The 20636-nt window shown below is 39.7% G+C and overlaps 1 protein-coding gene across 1 annotated transcript in view; it reads right to left on the bottom strand.

Annotated features, from left to right (window-relative positions):
- Window positions 1–658: 658 nt before the first annotated feature.
- Window positions 659–20636, bottom strand: part of LOC133078883 (zinc finger protein 383) — a 191138-nt gene continuing 171160 nt past the window's right edge. Inside the window, exon 8 of the mRNA XM_061174065.1 lies at window positions 659–1841. Coding sequence (XP_061030048.1) covers window positions 979–1841 — 863 coding nt within the window. The 3' untranslated portion in view covers window positions 659–978. The remainder of the gene's footprint in view (window positions 1842–20636) is intronic.

Below are 20636 nucleotides of genomic sequence, written 5' to 3'. Positions count from 1 at the left end.
TTTTGAAGATATATACTATATAAAGATGACACAATATCCTAGTCTAGGATTTGCTTTAAAATACTTCAGGACTGTGTGTGAGGGAGCAGGGTGGAATAGAGGAAACAAAATTCATCATGAATTGATTACTGAAGCTAGATGATGGGGACATGAGTGTTTGTTACACTGTTCCATTTCTGTATTTGTTTGAAATTTTCCAAGTACATGTAAAAATCCAATGTACAAGACAATACTAAGCCCAGTTTTTTACAAGTTTTAAAATACCCATCAAGGGACTTTCCTGGCGGTCCAGTGGTTAAAACTTTGCCTTCCAATGCGGGGGGTGCAGGTTCAATCCCTGGTCAGGGAACTAAGATCCCACATGCCTCGCGGCCAACAAACCAAAACATAAAACAGAAGCAATATTGTAATAAATTCAATAAAGACTTTTTAAAAAATGGTCCACATCAAAGAAATCTTTAAAAAAATTAATTAAAAAAATACCCATCAATTCTACTCCTAAGTATATACCCAAGAGAAATTAAAGTATATGTGCACACAAAGATGTGTACCCAAATACTCACAGCAGCTTTATTCATAATGAACAAAACCTGGAAAACCTGGAAATAACCCAAATGTAAATGTCCATCAACAGGTGAATGGACAAACTGTGGTTCATTCAAACAATGGAATACTACTCTGTAATAAAATGAATGAACCTCTGAATACATGCAACAACATGGATGCAGACACTGAGTGAATAAAGTTCTATATGAAAGATTACATATTGTGTAATTCCACTTATATGATATTCTATAACTTGCAAAATCAATCTATGGTTTTAGAAGTCAGGATAGTGACTCCCTTTGTGGGGTAGTGAGCAGAAAGAAGCATGCAGAGGTCTTTTGGGAGGGATGAAAATATTCTATTTCTCCATCTATCTAAGTGCTGTTGAACTGTCCTCTTTTCTATATAAATACTACTAAATGCCAAACATCATTAAGCCTGATCCATGTTGTGCACCTCAGCACCCATGCCCTGGCATTCGCCCTGGCCGCGGAAGGCACCTGCATGTGCAGAGCCCAATCCTGGAAGCCTCTCCCTACAGTGCACTTTCTGGTGCGTCTGCAGATGGACTCTCTGACTGAAGCCCTTCCCACACACAGCACAGGGGTAGGGCTTCTCCCCTGTGTGCACCCTCTGGTGCCTCTTGAGGGCCGAACGATGCCTGAAGTCCCTCCCACAAGCCTCACACCTGTACGGCCGCTCTCCCGTGTGGACCCTCTGGTGGATACCCAGGTCCTTGCTCCAGCTGAAGCACTTCCCACAGGACTCACACCGGAATGGCCTCTCCCCAGTGTGAACACGCTGGTGCAGGTAGAGGTTGGCTCTCTGGCTGAAGCCCCGGCCACATGTGTCACACACATAGGCCTTGTCTCCTGCGTGGTCCTGCTGGTGTCGTGCCAGCGTAGAGCGTGAGGTGAAGGCCCGGTCACATACCTTACAGGCATGGGGCTTCCTTCCTGTGTGGACACTCTGGTGGATCTGCAGGGCTGCCCTGCGGCTGAAGTCCTTGCCACAGTCACGGCACCTGAAGGGTTTCTCACCTGTGTGGATGCGCTGGTGGATAGAGAGGTTGGAGCTGCGGCTGAAGTCCTTCCCGCACACACCACATCTGTAGGGCTTCTCGCCTGTGTGTACTCGCCGATGGATGGACAGGTTGGAGCTACGGCTGAAGTCCTTCCCACATTCCTCACACGTGTGAGGTTTCTTTCCCATGTGGTCCTTCCTGTGCCTTCTCAGAGCAGATTCTGAGTTGAAGACTCCGGAACACTCCATGCATCGGTAGGGCTTGTCTCCTGGAAGGAGCACAGGAAGGTTAAGGTCTGTTGTCCTTTCACTGAAGGCTTTTCCACCCCCGTCATATGGAGAGGGCTTCTCTCCCGTACGGGTTCACGGGTGAATTAGAAGATTTCTGAGCTAGCTAAAGTCTTGGCCACAGTGGGGACAGCTATAGGGTTTTTCTCCTGGAGATACTGGCCAAGAGAGAATACCATCATTCTCATCCTTGACTCCTGGGACAAAGAAAATTAGATGACGAAAGTGAGCAGATGTTTTGTCTGAGGCTGCACGGTACTCCAGGACACACTTAGGCAGTACTGGTAAGGCAAAGAAACTTCACTGAGTGAAGAAGTGTTGCTGCTGGTCTCTGTCCTCCTGACATTAGGTTTTTCATTTTTGCTTCAAGGGGAATGGGAAGATATTGGGGACCTTTTCCTTAGTCAAGGAAACTAAATGTTATTAGAAACACCAAGCCAAATTCCATGAGCTACAAATGGGTTAATGTTGTCAAAGTATAATTATCAAAAAGCTAAAAATATAACTTTCATACAATTATGGAGTGAACAACTGTCAAAATTTTAATGAGGAACTAAGAAAATGGTAATGCTGGTTACAAGTGAATTTGAGGAGCTTGGGCATTTAATGCTTTTATAAAAAAAGATATGGGGGGGGACCTTCAAGATGGCAGAGGAGTAAGACGTGGAGATCACCTTCCTCCCCACAAATACATCAAAAATACATCTACATGTGGAACAACTCCTACAAAACACCTACTGAACGCTGGCGGAAGACCCCAGGCTTCCCAAAAGGCAAGAAAATCTTCACGTAGCCGGGCAGGCCAAAAGAAAAAAGAAAAAACAGAGACAAAAGAATAGGGATGGGACCTGTACCTCTGGAAGGGAGCTGTGAAGGAGGAAAAGTTTCCACACACTAGGAAGCCCCTTCACTGGTGGAGACGGGGGGTGGGCGGGGGGGAACCTTCAGAGCCACAGAGGAGAGCGCACCAACAGGGGTGCAGAGGGCAAAGTGGAGAGATTCCCGCACAGAGGATTGGTGCCGAAAAGCACTCACCAGCCCAAGAGGCTTGTCTGCTCACCCACCGGGGCGGGTGGGGGCTGGGAACTGAGGCTCGGGCTTCGGAGGTCAGACCCCAGGGAGAGGACTGGGGTTAGCTGCGTGAACACAGCCTGAAGGGGGCTAGTGCGCCATAGCTAGCCGGGAGGGAGTCCGGGAAAAACTCTGGACCTGCCTAAGAGGAAAGAAACCATTGTTTCAGGGTGCGCAAGGAGAGGAGATTCCTTCCCTGTCTGCCCACAGAAGGCAGATCACCGTCTAAACAAGCTCCAGAAGACAGGCGCGAGCCGCGGCTAACAGTTCAGACAACAAAGACGGGCATGAAATGCTAACGCTGCTACTGTGGCCACCAAGAATCCTGTGTGCAAGCACAGCTCACTATCCACACACCCCTGGGAGCCTGTGCAGCCTGCCACTGCCAGAGTCCCATGATCCAGGGACAACTTCCCTGGGAGAACACATGGCGCGCCTCAGGCTGTTGCAATGTCAATTCCAATTATGACTACCATACCCCTCCCTCCCCCACCCCGCCACCTCGCCACCCCCACATGAGTGAGCCAGAACCCCCTAATCAGCTGCTGCTTTAACCCCATCCTGTCTGGGCGGGAACAGATGCCTGAGGGCGACCTACATGCAGAGGTGGGGCCAAAACCAAAGCTGAACCCGAGGATCTGTGCGAACAAAGAAGAGAAAGGGAAATTTCTCTGTGCAGCCTCAGGAGCAGCAGATTAAATCCCCACAGTCAACTTGAGGTACGCTGCAACTGTGGAATACCTGAATAGACAGCGAATCAACCCAAACTTGAGGCAGTGGACTTTGGTAGCAACTGTAGACTTGGGGTTTGCTGTCTGCGACTGACTTGTTTCTGATTTTTACGTTTATCTTAGTATAGTTTTTAGCACTTGTTATAATCGGTGGATTTGTTTACTGGTTTGGCTGCTCTCTCTCTTTTTTAATTTAAAAAAAAATTTAAAATTATTTTATTTATTTAATTTTCTTTCTTTTTTTCTCCCTTTTCTTCTGAGCCATGTGGCTGACAGGGTCTTGGTGCTCCGGCCAGGTGTCAGGCCTGAGCCTCTGAGGTGGCAGACCCGAGTTCAGGACACTGGATCACCAGAGACCTCCTGGCCCCACATAATATCAGTCGGCGAGAGCTCTCCTAGAGATCTCCATCTCAATGCTAAGATCCAGCTCCACCCAACGGCCAGCATGCTCCAGTGCTGGACGCCCCATACCAAACAACTATCAAGACAGGAACACAACCCCACCCATTAGCAGAGAGGCTGGCTAAAATCATACAGACACCCCAAAACACACCACCGGATGCAGCCCTGCCCACCAGAAAGACAACATCCAGCCCCACCCACCAAAACACAGGCACCAGTCCCCTCCACCAGGAAGCCTACACAAGCCACTGAACCAACCTTAGCCACTGGGGACAGACACCAAAAACAACGGGAACTACGAACCTGCAGCCTGTGAAAAGGAGACACCAAACACAGTAAGTTAAGCAAAATGAGAAGACAGAGAAATATGCAGCAGATGAAGAAGCAAGGTAAAAACTCACCAGACCGAACAAATGAAGAGGCAATAGGCAGTCTACCTGAAAACAAACTCAGAGTAATGATAATAAAGATGATCCAAAATCTTGGAAATAGAATGGAGAAAATATAAGAAACGTTTAACAAGGACCTAGAAGAACTAAAGAGCAAACAAACAATGATGAACAATACAATAAATGAAATTAAAAATTCTCTAGAAGGAATCAGTAGCAGAATAACTGAGGCAGAAGAACGGATAAGTGACCTGGAAGATAAAATAGTGGAAATAACTACCGCAGAGCAGAATAAAGAAAAAAGAATGAAAAGAATTGAGGATAGTCTCAGAGACGTCTGGGACAACATTAAATGCACCAATATTCGAATTATAGGGGTCCCAGAAGAAGAAGAGAAAAAGAAAGGGTCTGAGAAAATATTTGAAGAGATTATAGTTGAAAACTTCCCTAACATGGGAAAGGAAATAGTCAATCAAGTCCAGGAAGTGCAGAGAGTCCCATACAGGATAAATCCAAGGAGAAACATGCCAAGACACATATTAATCAAACTACCAAAAATTAAATACAAAGAGATAATATTAAAAGCAGCAAGGGAAAAGCAACAAATAACATATAAGGGAATCCCCATAAGGTTAACAGCTGATCTATCAGCAGAAACTCTGCAAGCCAGAAGGGAGCGGCAGGACATATTTAAAGCGATGAAAGGGAAAAACCTACAACCAAGATTACTCTACCCAGCAGGATCTCATTCAAATTCGAAGGAGAAATTAAAACCTTTACAGACAAGCGAAAGTTAAGAGAATTCAACACTACCAAACCAGCTTTACAACAAATGCTAAAGGAATTTCTCTAGGCAGGAAACACAAGAGAAGGAAAAGACCTACAAAAACAAACCCAAAACAATTAAGAAAATGGTAATAGGAACATACATATAAATAATTGCCTTAAATGTGAATGGATTAAATGCTCCAACCAAAAGACACAGACTGTCTGAATGCATACAAAAACAAGACCCGTATATATGCCGTCTACAAGAGACCCACTTCAGATCTAGGGACACATACAGACTGACAGTGAGGGAACGGAAGAAGATATTCCATGCAAATGGATATCAAAAGAAAGCTGGAGTAGCAATTCTCATATCAGACAAAACAGACTTTAAAATAAAGACTATTATAAGAGACAAAGAAGAACACTACATAATGATCAAAGGATCAATCCAAGAAGAAGATATAACAATTGTAAATATTTATGCACCCAACATCGGAGCACCTCAAAACAAAAGGCAAATGCTAACAGCCATAAAAGGGGAAATCGACAGTAAATAATAGTAGTGGACTTTAACACCCCACTTTCACCAATGGACACATCAACCAAAATGAACATAAATAAGGAAACAAAAGCTTCAAATGACATATTAAACAAGATGGAGTTAATTGATATTTATAGGACATTCCATCCAAAAACAACAGAATACACTTTCTTCTCAAGTGCTCATGGAACACTCCCCAGGATAGGTCATATCTTGGGTCACAAATCAAGCCTTGGTAAATTTAAGAAAACTGAAATCGTATCAAGTATCTTTTCCGACCACAACACTATGAGACTAGATATCAATTACAGAAAAAAAACTGTAAAAAATACAAACACATGGAGGCTACTACTAAATAACCAAGATATCACTGAAGAAATCAAAGAGGAAATCAAAAAATATCTAGAAACAAATGGCAATGAAAACACGACGACCCAAAACCTATGGGATGCAGCAAAAGCAGTTCTAAGAGGGAAGTTTATAGCAATACAACCCTACCTCAAGAAACAAGAATAATCTCAAATAAACAACCTAACCTTACACCTAAAGCAATTAGAGAAAGATGAACAAAAAAAACCCAAAGTTAGCAGAAGGAAAGAAATCATAAAGATCAGATCAGAAATAAATGAAAAAGAAATGAAGGAAACAATAGCAAAAATCAATGAAACTAAAAGCTGGTTCTTTGAGAAGATAAACAAAATTGATAAACCACTAGCCAGACTCATCAAGAAAAAAAGGGAGAAGACTCAAATCAACAGAATTAGAAATGAAAAAGGAGAAGTAACAACTGACACTGCAGAAATACAAAGGATCATGAGAGATTACTACAAGCAACTCTATGCCAATAAAATGGACAACCTGGAAGAAATGGACAAATTCTTAGAAAAGCATAACCTCCAAGACTGAACCAGGAAGAAATGGAAAATATAAACAGACCAATCACAAGCACTGAAATTGAAACTGTGATTAAAAATCTTCCAAAAAACAAAAGCCCAGGACCAGATGGCTTCACAGGCGAATTCTATCAAACATTTAGAGAAGATCTAACACCTATCCTTCTCAAACTCTTCTAAAATATAGCAGAGGGAGGAACACTCCCAAACTCATTCTGCGAGGCCACCATCGCCCTGATACCAAAACCAGACAAAGATGTCACAAAAAAAGAAAACTACAGACCAATATCGCTGATGAACACAGATGCAAAAATCCTCAACAAAATACTAGCAAACAGAATCCAACAGCACATTAAAAGGATCATATGCCATGATCAAGTGGAGTTTATCCCAGGAATGCAAGGATTCTTCAGTATACGCAAATCAGTCAATGTGATACACCATATTAACAAACTGAAAGATAAAAACCATATGATAATCTCAATAGATGTAGAAAAAGCTTTCAACAAAATTCAACACCCATTTATGATAAAAACTCTCCAGAAGGTAGGCATAGAGGGAACTTACCTCAACGTAATAAAGGCCATATATGACAAACCCACAGCCGACATCGTTCTCAATGGTGAAAAACTGAAACCATTTCCTCTAAGATCAGGAACAAGACAAGGATCCCCACTCTCACCACTATTATTCAACATAGTTTTGGAAGTTTTAGTCACAGCAATCAGAGAAGAAAAAAATAAATAAAAGGAATCTAAATCGGGAAAGAAGTAAAACTGTCACTGTTTGCAGATGACATGATACTATACATAGAGAATCCTAAAGATGCCACCAGAAAACTACTAGAGCTAATCAATGAATCTGGTAAAGTAGCAGGATACAAAATTAATGCACAGAAATCTTTTGCATTCCTATACACTAATGATGAAAAATCTGAAAGAGAAATTAAGGAAACACTCCCATTTACCATTGCAACAAAAAGAATAAAATACCTAGGAATAAACCTACCTAAGCAGACAAAAGACCTTTATGCAGAAAACTATAAGACACTGATGAAAGAAATTAAAGATGATACAAAGAGATGGAGAGACATACTATGTTCTTGGATTGGAAGAATCAACATTGTGAAAATGACTATACTACCCAAAGCAATCTACAGATTCAATGCAATCCCTATCAAACTACCAATGGCACTTTTCACAGAACTAGAACAAAAAATTTCACAATTTGTATGGAAACACAAAAGACCCTGAATAGCCAAAGCAATCTTGAGAAAGAAAAATGGAGCTGGAGGAATCAGGCTCCCTGACTTCAAACTATACTACAAAGCTACAGTAATCAAGACAGCATGGTACTGGCACAAAAACAGAAATATAGATCAATGGAACAGGATAGAAAGCCCAGAGATAAACCCACACACATATGGCCACCTTATCTTTGATAAAGGATGCAAGAATATACAATGGAGAAAAGACAGCGTCTTCAATAAGTGGTGCCGGGAAAACTGGATAGCTACATGTAAAGGAATGAAATTAGGACACTCCCTAACACCATACACAAAAATAAACTCAAAATGGATTAAAGACCTAAATGTAAGGCCAGACACTATAAAACCCTTAGAGGAAAACATAGGAAGAACACTCTTTGACATAAATCACAGCAAGATCCTTTTTGACCCACCACCTAGAGAAATGGAAATAAAAACAAAAATAAACGAATGGGACCTAATGAAACTTAAAAGCTTTTGCACAGCAAAGGAAACCATAAACAAAACGAAAAGAGAACCCTCAGAATGGGAGAAAATATTTGCAAATGAAGCAACTGACAAAGATTAATCTCCAAAATATACAAGCAGCTCATGTAGCTCAATATCAAAAAAACAAACCCAGTCCAAAAATTGGCAGAAGATCTAAATTAACATTTCTCCAAAGAAGATATACAGATTGCCAACAAACACATGAAAGGATGCTCAACATCACTAATCATTAGAGAAATGCAAATCAAAACTACAATGAGGTGTCACCTCACACTGGTCAGAACGGCTATCATCAAAAAATCTACAAACAATAAATGCTGGAGAGGGTGTGGAGAAAAGGGAACCCTCTTGCACTGTTGGTGGGAATGTAAATTGATACAGCCACTATGGAGAACAGTATAGATGTTCCTTAAAAAACTAAAAATAGAACTATCATATGACCCAGCAATCCCATTACTGGGCATATACCCTGAGAAAACCATAATTCAAAAAGAGTCATGGGGCTTCCCTGGTGGCGAAGTGGTTAAGAATCTGCCTGCCAATGCAGGGGACACAGGTCTAGGAAGATCCCACATGCCGCGGAGCAACTAAGCCCATGCGCCACAACTACTAAGCCTGCGCTCTAGAGCCCGCGAGCCACAACTACTGAACCCACGTACCACAACTACTGAAGCCTGCGCACCTAGAGACCGCGCTCCGCAACAAGAGAAGCCACCACAATGAGAAGCCTGTGCACCTTAACGAAGAGTAGCCCCCACTTACCGCAACTAGAGAAAGCCCGCACGCAGCAACAAAGACCCAACACAGCCAAAAGTAAATAAATAAAATAAATTAAAAAAAAAAAAAGAATCATGTACCACAATGTTCATTGCAGCACTATTTACAATCACCAGGACATGGAAGCAACCTAAGTGTCCACTGACAGATGAATGGATAAAGAAGATGTGGCACATGTATACAATGGAATACTACTCAGCCATAAAAAGAAACGAAACTGAGTTATTTGTAGTTAGGTGGATAGACCTAGAGTCTGTCATACAGAGTGAAGTAAGTCAGAAAGAGAAAAACAAATACCGTATGCTAATACATATATATGGAATCTAAAAAAAAAAAAAAAGGTTCTCATGAACCTAGGGGTAGGACAGGAATAAAGACACAGACATGGAGAATAGACTTGAGGACACGGGGAGAGGGAAGGGTAAGCTGGGACGAAGTGAGAGAGCAGCATGGACATATATACACTACCAAATGTAAAATAGATAGCTAGTGGGAAGCAGCTGCATCACACAGGGAGATCAGCTCAGTGCTTTGTGACCACCTAGGGGGTGGGATAGGGAGGGTGGGAGGGAGACGCAAGAGGGAGGGGATATGGGGATATATGTATACATATAGCTGATTCACTTTGTTATATGGCAGAAACTAACACAACATTGTAATGCAATTATACTCCAATAAAGATGTTAAAAAAAATTTAAAAAAAGATACTTGCCTCCAATCAAATAAATATTTAAATATTTTCAATTAAATTATCAGCATAAAAAGTCAAATAATATATATTTTTGAAGTTGCTACCCATCCCTTCATGGATTCATAGGATTATTAATGGCATTTTCTCCTGGCTGACTGGTTCTCACCTGAATAGGAGCTTCTTGGTATTTTTTCCTCCATCCACACATCATCTTCTTGTTCAAAATGGGAAATCATTTCTGGTTTGGACAGTAGATGTCCTGCTTGAGGGGAAAGACAGGTGGATTAGGGCAACATGATGTGGACAAGGACCCTGCCCCAAGTCAATCTTATCACTTGGTATTCGTGAAGATCCTATGAAGACTGGGAAAGGTGAATAAAACCACTGCGCATCAAAATCACATTTTATATTTATATATATGTAGGCACACATGCACACACACGCACACACACACACACACATAAATAAGCAAACAAACAAATATTTTCTCCCCCAGAGAAAAAAATGGTTCCAGGAGTTCCAGGAACTTCAGTGAAGAGGCTATTTGCAATATACAACAGTAATAATTCTCAGTGGGGTGAACAGGCAGTAATGATTCTGTGTCCACCAGAGAAGTACTGCCCAAAGTCTGGTTTGAAGAGACTTATCAAAAATGCAGACTCCATCCCAAATCCACTGAATCAGTAGCCCTGGTGATAGAACCTAGGGACGTAGGTTTTTCAGATAACATTTTATTTTAGAGAAAAATAGCAAGAGTGATACACAGAACAGAATGCCTGTAGAATCCTAACCCATAGTCACCAATTGTTAATATTTGGCCCATTTACTTTATTATTCTCTCTCACACAATTCTTTTTTAAACCACTTAAGAGAAAGTTACAGGCCCCATGGCTCTCTATGACTAAATTCTTTCAGTACACATTTCCTAAGAACAGGGACATTTTTTTCCATAACCACAATACAGCCATCAAAATCAGGAAACTTAACATTGACGCAGTATTAGTATCTAGTTCACAGTTAATTTGTAAATGATGCCAATTGTCTCAAATATGTTCCGTTTAGCACTCTTTTCCTAGATATTTTCTATCTAGAATAAGACATTGCATTTAGTTGTCTTATCTCTTTAGTCTCCTTTAATTTGGACAGGAACTGGCATTTCTCGCCTTCACCTCAGGTATTTCTATGCACTCTCAAATCTGATACCCACTACCATTAAGAGATCTGGAATATGTGGACCCCCAAATGCAAATCCCCTCAGGATTTACTCTATACAGGTGAACCCGAGAGAAAGCAGATGGGTTCAGGAAGATGCTGTTCTCACCCAAGGAGATGAGATTCCCATAGTTCTCCAACATCACTTCTCTGTACAGGTGCCTCTGAGAGGGATCCAGATGCTCCCACTCCTCCTGGGTAAAGTCCACAGCCACATCCTGGAACGTCACCAGCTCCTAAAACAACAAACAAAGTCACCCTCAGACATACCCATTCCCACAGAGGAATGCACCTGACAAGCACCAGTGACATCTATAACTGGTCCTGACAGTTTCCAGGGTCCTGAGTTAGACTAACTTAGGCACACACCCATGCACTTGATTGTGTTGTATCATGTAGAAGATTGAAAAGATACATGAGGCACATTTTTTTTAACGCTTCAGCCCTTAAAGTCTCTTTGGGTGAGAAGACTCAAAACTTCAACCACAGTACACCAAAAGCTACACAATTCCAGAGGTGTCATCCACACGACACTCTATGAATCAGAATAAGCTTGAGATTTACTTGGGGAAGGGTCCAGAGAAGGAGTCCAAGGTGGGTTGGGGCCATGAGGGCAGGTACCATGGAGAAAGCCAGGTACCAGCCTTGTGGGATGGTTAAAACGTGAATAGAGGGAAGGGAGGTGGGGAATTCCAGTTGGCAAGAAAAGTGAGTGGACAGTTGTGTGGGAAGGAACAAGACATAGATCAACAATAAGGACTCTTTGGTTAATAATAAAAGCCATATAGGAAACCTCCTTCTGATAATTACATATTAACAATGTTTATTATGGGCCCCAAATCCCCACTCACACATCCACAATAGAAAGGATATATGAACTCTGGCAGAGTCACATGAAGGACTAATATTCCGTACCAATTCCCAAACTGTGGTTCAGGGACCCATGAGGTTCCCCAAGACCCTGTCAGGGGGGTCTGTAAAGTCAATATTATTTTCATAATAATTCTCAAGGCTTATACACTCTCATTCTCTTACAACAATATGGAGGCTACATGTCGTGTGATCTTGCAACTGAGAAAATGTTGAAGCAGATGTGAGATTCCAGCTGTTTTCTACTAGGCCAGACATTAAAGAGATTAGCAAAAATATAAAACATTTCCATTCTTCTTTTTTTTTTTTTTTTTTTTGGAAAATTAAGTATTTTTCATAAAATGTGACATTAACTATAATGGATTAATTTTTGAATGGATTAATAAATATTTTAAATTTTTGTTAGCTTGAACCGCCAATCTGGTAATATTGATAACCCACATAATAAAAGCCATTTTTTAAAGTGTAAAGGGGTCCTGAAACAAAAAGTTTTAGAAACTACTGCTGTACTGAAAGTGAACAAACTACATATACATGAAACAATATACATCAATCTCACAACATAATACTGAAAAAAACCAGGCACAAAAGAGTACTGTATGTACTCTTGATTCTATTTAAAAAGTTCAAAATCAGACTAAACTAATCTACAGTACTAGAAGTCAGAATAGTGGCTACCACTGTGGGGAAGAGGGGGTTCTCTACTAGGGAAGGATTTGTTCAGAGCATGAAGAGAGAGGAGAAGGCACAGAACAGCTATAGATTAATTTAGCCTGTTCTAGAACTTCATATAAATGGAACTGATACCAACTGGGGTTCTTCCCCAATCAATAGAAATTGACTAGAGGCCAGATAAGAAATTCAGGCTAGGCTTTATTGGGGCCCCTGCTGCAGCAAAGGGGAGCAAAAACAAACAACAGTTTCCCTTGCTCGCAGAGCGGGGAAGGTGAGCTGGTTCCTTATATGGGGTGAGGGTAGGGGTGTGTCCAGGGGTCGGGCCAGAGGGGTGGCTTAGGTGTTTTGCCCAACCCTTTGGTGGTGCTGAGTGCAGGGGGCATGTGCAGTACCCTGCTTTTGCTCCCAGATCTTCAGAAGTGGCAGCTGAGTTTTTTTGGTCTTTTTGTATCTTTTGTCCAGAATTTGCCCCAACTGCACATGCATGCAGTTATTTTTAGTCCCTTATAGTTCTTTGTATTTTGTTGCTCAAGGAGACGTTTGTTCAGGTGCAAGCACTGCAGCACTGCAGCAAAAGGTCGAGGGCCCAGCCTGTCTCAGAGTCACATAGTATGTACTCTTTTGTGTCTGGCTTATTTTTCTCAGCATAATGCTTTTGAGATTCATTCATGCTGTTATACGTATCAGCAGTTTGTTTCTTTCTTTTTTTTTTTTTTTTAATGAGTAGTTCTTAATTATATGGATTAACATATTTTATTTATCCATTTATCAGTTGATGGACATTTGGGTTGTTTTTAGTTCAGGGCTACTATAAACAAAGCTGCTAATAGTCGCATACAGATTTTTGTGTGGACATCTATTTTCATTTCTTCTGGGTAAATACAGTGGGATTTCTGGGTCAATGGTAAGTGTGTGCTTAATTATATAAGAAACTCTAAAACTGTTTTCCAAAGTATATTACACCATTTTGTCACTCCTACCAGCAATGTTCAGACTTTTTTGAGAAACTGGAGTAACATATGTCTAGCCCAGGGCCAGCACAATATACGTGTTATATTGCTCTCCTTCCCCAATCCCCAAAATGAGGTATGTGGGTGATATTTTCAGGGAGAGAAAGTGGACTAATTTACCTGTAATTTGGGCATTTCCTCCTCTTCCTGAAGAAGGGCAGAAACCTCAGAAGGCAGTGCTGGGTAAGAAGAAAGAAGCAGTGAAAAATGAACCTGGCTCACTGAAGCAGACCAGTATCTTAGTTATCAAGAAGGGAGAAGGGGCACATTGTATTCAGCTGGTAACACTGGTCCTTGTTTACCATTACTTGACTTTTCTAGGCCCTCCCCTAGAAAGCCTTTTCCTCTCTTTCTACTTTTACAGATGGTCCTTCGACCCAGACACTTTCTCCCTCCCTCCTTGCAAAAACCTACTGAATACCTACTGTGTGCCTTGGTAATGATTTAACTCTCACCTTTCTTCTTACTCTTTGAGGTCACTCCAGCTTCTACATGGTCCCACATCTTGCCCTCCCTGTTAGGAGGGGAATCCCCTCAGCCCCAGTGGCTCTGCTGAGGGAATCTCTCTTCAGCCTCTCCAAACTCCACCAGGAACATCCAGAGGGAGTTTCAGGAGGTGTTGTCTCCACCAAAGATGGAACTCCTGCATGTGGGGGACCTCCTGCAGCCTTCATGCTCAGGTAGCTGTTTTGTTCCTGTAGGCAGGAGAGGAGATGTCCCAGCAGCCCAGACTTCAGGCTGGGTCCTGGACTTCTCTATTTAAGTGAGAGCACAGTTAATAAACTAAAGCTCAGTTAAGGTGATAAACGTTTACTAAGCAACCACTGTGTACAAGGCATGACCCTACTTCCTAGGGGTACCCAGCTCTGACTTTCTCAGGACTGTAGCTTCACAGGTTGATCAAGTCACAGGGCAGCAAATTCTGCCTCCTTTGTGAAGATTTCCTGGAAACCTCCCACTTTTGGGATACAAATCCACAATTCTCAAAAGGTGAACTGGTGAAATACTAGAATTTCTCTTTTTAGCTATCAGATCAGTAAATGTCTTAAAATCTGAAAACCTTATCACTAGTGAGGCTGTAGGAAAATGATCAGTCTCATATGCTGTTAGAACATAAATAGGTACAGTCTTCTGGGGGGGAGCAATTTGATTGTATCCTTCAAATTGAGGGGGCAGGGAGGGTCAGGAAGCAGGGGTTACAAAAGTGAACAAGGAAACTTTTGGGGGTGATAAGATACTTTGATTATCTTGATTGAGATGATGGTTTCATGAGTGTATAAAAATGTCAAAATTGAATATATTCATGAATATATATATGAATATAAAATTGAACACTTTATGTGCAGTTTATCATGTGTCAATTAATCCTCAATACAAAAAATTCAGTTCACTAAAAAAAATGTTTTTTACTGTACAGAACACCTTTGGTCCCACACTTCCAATTCTACATGTCAGACTTGCACAAGAGCATGAAGATATGAGTGTAGAGATATTTATTGTAGTTACATTTGTAATATTGAAGAACTTTCAGTTATCTGAAAGTACATCCACACTGGACCACACAATACTGAATATCTGCTAAAGAATGAGGCAGCTCTGTATATACTGACAAAGAAAGGCAACTTTAGTGTAACTTTACAGAGAAAGCAGCCAAACTGTTAAGATTTACTTTTTTTTTTTTTAAAGTATGAGTATTTTACATAGATGTAAATGATTCTCAATGCATTGGATGGGAAATTGGACACAGGATAATTCCACGTTCAACTCTATATCCAATTGTACTCTTCTATTTACAACAAGCAATATGTTTAACAAGCAAAATATTATGCTATTTTGTTTTTAAACAAATATAAACTACAGAATAAGAAGTGACATAACAAAATGTTAAGGTGACAGCTGGATGAATTTCAGAGATATTATGCTGAGTGAAGAGAGTACAAACTGCATTTATGCAGTTATAGAACAGGCAAAACTAATCAGAAATCGTGGTTGCCTATGGGGGAAACTGACTGGGAGGGAGCACAAAGGGAACTTTATAAGGTGACAGAAATATTCTGTATATTTACTTGGGTGGTGATTTCATTGCTGTGTATATATATGTAAAAATTCACCAAGATGTACTTAAGATTTGTGCAATTTATTGCATGTAATTTACATCTCACTTTTAAAAGTTTTTGCAAAAATCTAATAAGTTATGGTGATTCTAAAAAACTCTAATTAGCAAAGTCATGCAATAACACTCAGTTTTTAAAACTTCTTTATAAAGAGAAGATAACATTATAGATTACCTTAGAAAGAGGTCCATGTTACAACGTTTGGAGAAAAAAATGCAAACTGCAGATTATTAATATTTTCATTTTAGAAACCATATGCACAGTACCGTGTGGGTTTAGGAGCAAATGCAAAAAACATTTCTGGAAAGAGAGAACAAGTTGTTTACAATGGTTACCTTTGGATAAATGGGGGACCTTTCACTTTCTACTTTCTATTTTTTTATTGAAAACTGGTGGAATTATGAGTTTCTGTTTCTGTCTTTTCTAGACTTTCCAAAAATTCTCTAATTACCTTGTGTTCGTTAACATTTACAATAAAAGCCTTTAAAAATTAAATACTCTGAAAAATGCCAAAGGTCCCTGAACAGTCCACCACTTCTTGATTTATACACTATATTGTATTTCTACTGCTACCTTAAAGGGTGTCATAATTTTTGCACATTTCCTTTGCACTTCTAACTCAGTAAAAAAAGATATCTAGATCTAAAATCTACAACACGCAGAGAGTGGTAAATTAAGAGCTTACTAAATGTTCATTATTTTACAAACAGCATATTCTTGACACTGATAAAAGTTCGTGCATGTGTTATATACATGTATTTTCCCACAAGTTCTGGAACATCTATTTTTCTATAAGATTCTTAATTTAAAACCATTTCATGTTGCTCCAAATACATGTGGAACTTTAAATCACTTATTAAAATCTAAGAACAATGGGTAATGTTCTTATCCCTTAGAGAGTTTGTTACATTCTTCTTAAAGATCCTGCATGTTCTTTCTTAGGTTCAAAGCAATGTGTTTGATATTCTTGTTGCTTTTGTGAATCTGTCCCCCTTCATTTAATTTCCTAATCAGTTACGGTTATTATAAAAACACTCTTCATTTTTGTAAATTTGTGGTCTAAAACTATCACTTTCCTAAACTCCTTTCTGTTCAAATAGCTTTTCTTTTCCAAGAATTTTTATTTTTATTTTTGAAAAAGTATTACAATGTGCATATGTTTATATGTGTAAAAATACATATAGTGACAAAAGTCTCCCTCTTCCCATCTCTCCTCCCTGGAGACAACCTCTGTTAAACTTAAAAAAAAAAAAAAAAAAAAAGACTATTTTCTGGAGCAGTTTTAGGTTCACAACAAAATTGAGGGGAAGGTACAGAGATTTCCCATAAAACCCCTGCCCCACAACCTTCCCCAGATTGCACAACCTCCCACATTATCAACACCCCCCCCATCAGAATGGTACATTTGGTACAACTGATGAACCTACACTGACTGACACATTATAATCACCCAAAGTCCATAGTTTAAATTAGGGTTCACTCTTGTACAGTCGATGGATCTGGACACATTTATAATGACAGGTATTCACTATTATACTTTTATACAGAGTATTTTTGCTGCTCTAAAAATCCTCTGCCTATTCATCTCTCCCTCTCCCAGCCACCCCTGGCAACCAATGATCTTTTTACTGTCTCCATAGTTTTGCCATTTCCGGAATGTCATAAGGTTGGAATCATACAACATGTAACCTTTTCGAACTGGCTTCTTTCAGCTTAGTAATATGCATTTAAGTTTAAACATTAAACATTTCTGTTAAAAGTTAAACACTTTTTATGCATCTGTCCTTAAATATGCATATGTTCAAGAAAAAGTCACATATCCTTTTTTTTCTCTTCTTCATACAAACAATAGCATACTATGCACACTGGTTTGCAATTTTTTCCCCTAACTATAGAGTTGTATTTTAAAATTAACTTTGAGGTATACTTTATACACAGTAAAATGCTCCCATTTTCAGGGTACAGTTTGATGAGTTTTGACAAACATCTATATTGTGTAACTACCACCACAATCAAGATTTCCTAAATATATTCAGAAGGACATTCCATATTAGTACTTAAAAGGCTTCTTCCTCCTTCATTATGGTTGCATAGTATTCTATCAACAAAATGCACCATCATTTTCAAACAGCTTTTTAAAAACCTCATTTGAAAGTAATTTCAACTTATATAAAAGTCACAAGAATAATATAAAGAACTCCCATATACCCTTCACCCAGATTCACCTTTTTGTTAAAACATTTTGCCACATTTGCTTTACCATTCTCACTCCCTCTCTGCACAAATACACACACATAATTTTTTTCTGAACCATTTAAGAGTAGGAGATGTACATCATGCCCCTTTGCCCCATAATCTTTCAGTGTATATTTCCTATGAATAAGGCTATTCTCTTACATAACCACAGTGCAAATATCAAATTCAGGAAATGTCACAGATTACATAAAAAACCATTGCATCAATCAAAAATATTCCATTTCTAGTTATCCTAATGATGTCCTTTATAAAATATTCTAACCTGACAGAAGACTCAGTTCAGGAGCAAGTTCTGCAGTTTACTGTCATGTATCTTTAGTGCCCTTTAATCTAGACAGTTCCTCTGCTTTTCTTTGTCTTTTATAACACTAACATTTTGAAGAATACAGGCCAGTTTTATAGAATGTGCAAAGAGTTTTTCAATGGGTAATTTTTAAAGGAAAACAATTACTTATTAGTATATACTTTCTGCAAGTTGGTAGAAAGTATTTCTTTGTTTAGAAACAAAATGATAAATCAATGGCTTCCTATAAATCCAATCTAAAGGTAGAGATTGTCAGACTAGATTAAAAAAAACAAACATGATTCAACTAGTTGCTGTCTACAGAAGACACCCTTTAGATTCAAAGATACAAACTGATTATAAGTTAAAAGGTGAAAAAAGATATACATAGCATGCAAACAGCAATCACAGCAAGCTAGAGTGGCTATACAAATACCTGACAAAACATACTTTAAACAAAAAATGTTACTAGAGATAAAGAGGGACATTTTATAATGATAAAAGAGTCAATCCATCAGGAAGATATAATGTTTATAAAAATGCAGTGCATCTAGTAACAGAGCACTACAATACATGAAACAAAAACTGACAGAAATGAAGAGAGAAATAGATAATTCAACAATAACAGTTGGAGACTTCGATACTCCAACTTCAATAATAGATAGAACGACTAAATAGAAGATCAACAAGGACATAGAAGACTTGAAAAAAAACTATAAACCAACTAGACCTAACAGACATGTATAGAACACTCCAGCTAACAACATCAGAATATATATATTTTTCAATAATATTGGAACTTTGAAGCACATGGAACATTCTCCAGGATAGAACATATGCTAGGTCATAAAACAAATCTTAATAAATTTAAAATTACAGAAATAATACAAAGTTTATGTTCTTTGAATACAACGGAATGAAATTAGAAATCAATAACAGGAAAAAATTTAGGAAAATCACAAATATGTGTAAATTAAACAACATACTCCCAAATAACCAAAGGGTCAAAGAAGAAACCAGGTTCCAGGAACTGCTCTCCTTCCTAACCATTTCAGCCTGTGGTGGTAAGGGCTCCATTATGTTGCTAATCCAGGGATGCTGAAACCATCCCACAGTGGTCTCTGAAAAACTTATAAATAGTCCCTTCATGAAAGTTTCTTTGATCATTGCTTATGAGTGTGTTATCTGTTTCTTTCTGGGATTCTGGCACACTTCCTGATTCCCCATTTCCACACATAACCGCCAGTATCTAGTAATCCCTCTATTTCCTATCTCAGAAAATCACACCATCATGCATGTAGTTGCAAAACTCAGAAATCTATAGTTGACACCTCCCTCAATTAAATATCTAATCTCATTGATTTTATTCCCCCCATTTTTAAAAAATATTTATTTATTTAGGCTGTGCAGGGTCTTAGTTGCAGCATGTGGGATCTTTAGCTGTGGCATGTGAACTCTTAGTTGTGGCATGCGGGATCCAGTTCCCTGAGCAGGGATCGAACCCGGGCCCCCTGCATTGGGAGCATGGAGTCTTAACCACTGAACCACCAGGGAAGTTCTCCCCCACTGCCACTCCACCATTAACTCTTGAATATTTTTGTTTCATTCCATCTTCATTGTGATCACCCTGGTCCAGGACACAATCAGCTCTTATCTGGATCACTGTGGCCATCTTCTATATAAGATTCTATTCCCTCTCTGTCCCCATTTTGATATGTCTTCCACATGATAGTGACATCCAGCTTAAGAGATCTGTTCCCTTCCTCTCCAATCCTCAAATAGAAAAGTTACAGTGGAGAAACCTGGCAGACTCAACATTAATTAAGTGATCAAAGTTAGTATCATAATGAAACAAATCAATATTCTGTGTCAACTGATATGACAAATTGAGGACACATCACTTCTGTGTTACTCCTGCCAGAAGTGTGTAATCTTAATCTAATCATGAAGAACCAAAAGACAAATTCAATTTGAGGAACATTTAAAATAACAAGCCTGTACTTTTCAAAAATGTCAAGATCAATAAAGACAGAAATGTTAAGAAAGTATTCCAGATTAAAGAAGACTAAAGACAGGGGCTTCCCTGGTGGCGCAGTGGTTGAGAGTCTGCCTGCCAATGCAGGGGACACGGGTTCGAGTCCTGGTCTGGGAGGATCCCGCATGCCGCGGAGCAACTGGGCCCGTGAGCCACAATTGCTGAGCCTGCGCGTCTGGAGCCTGTGCTCCGCAACAAGAGAGCCCGCGATAATGAGAGGCCCGCGCACCGCGATGAAGAGTGGCTCCCACTTGCCGCAAGTAGGGAAAGCCCTCGCACAGAAACGAAGACCCAACACAGCC

This window comes from Eubalaena glacialis, chromosome 18 (genome assembly GCF_028564815.1).
Source record: "Eubalaena glacialis isolate mEubGla1 chromosome 18, mEubGla1.1.hap2.+ XY, whole genome shotgun sequence".
In the NCBI taxonomy this organism is placed as follows: domain Eukaryota; kingdom Metazoa; phylum Chordata; class Mammalia; order Artiodactyla; family Balaenidae; genus Eubalaena; species Eubalaena glacialis.
The sequence above is the reverse complement of the archived record's forward strand: the minus strand, read 5'-3'. Positions and strand labels throughout refer to the sequence as shown.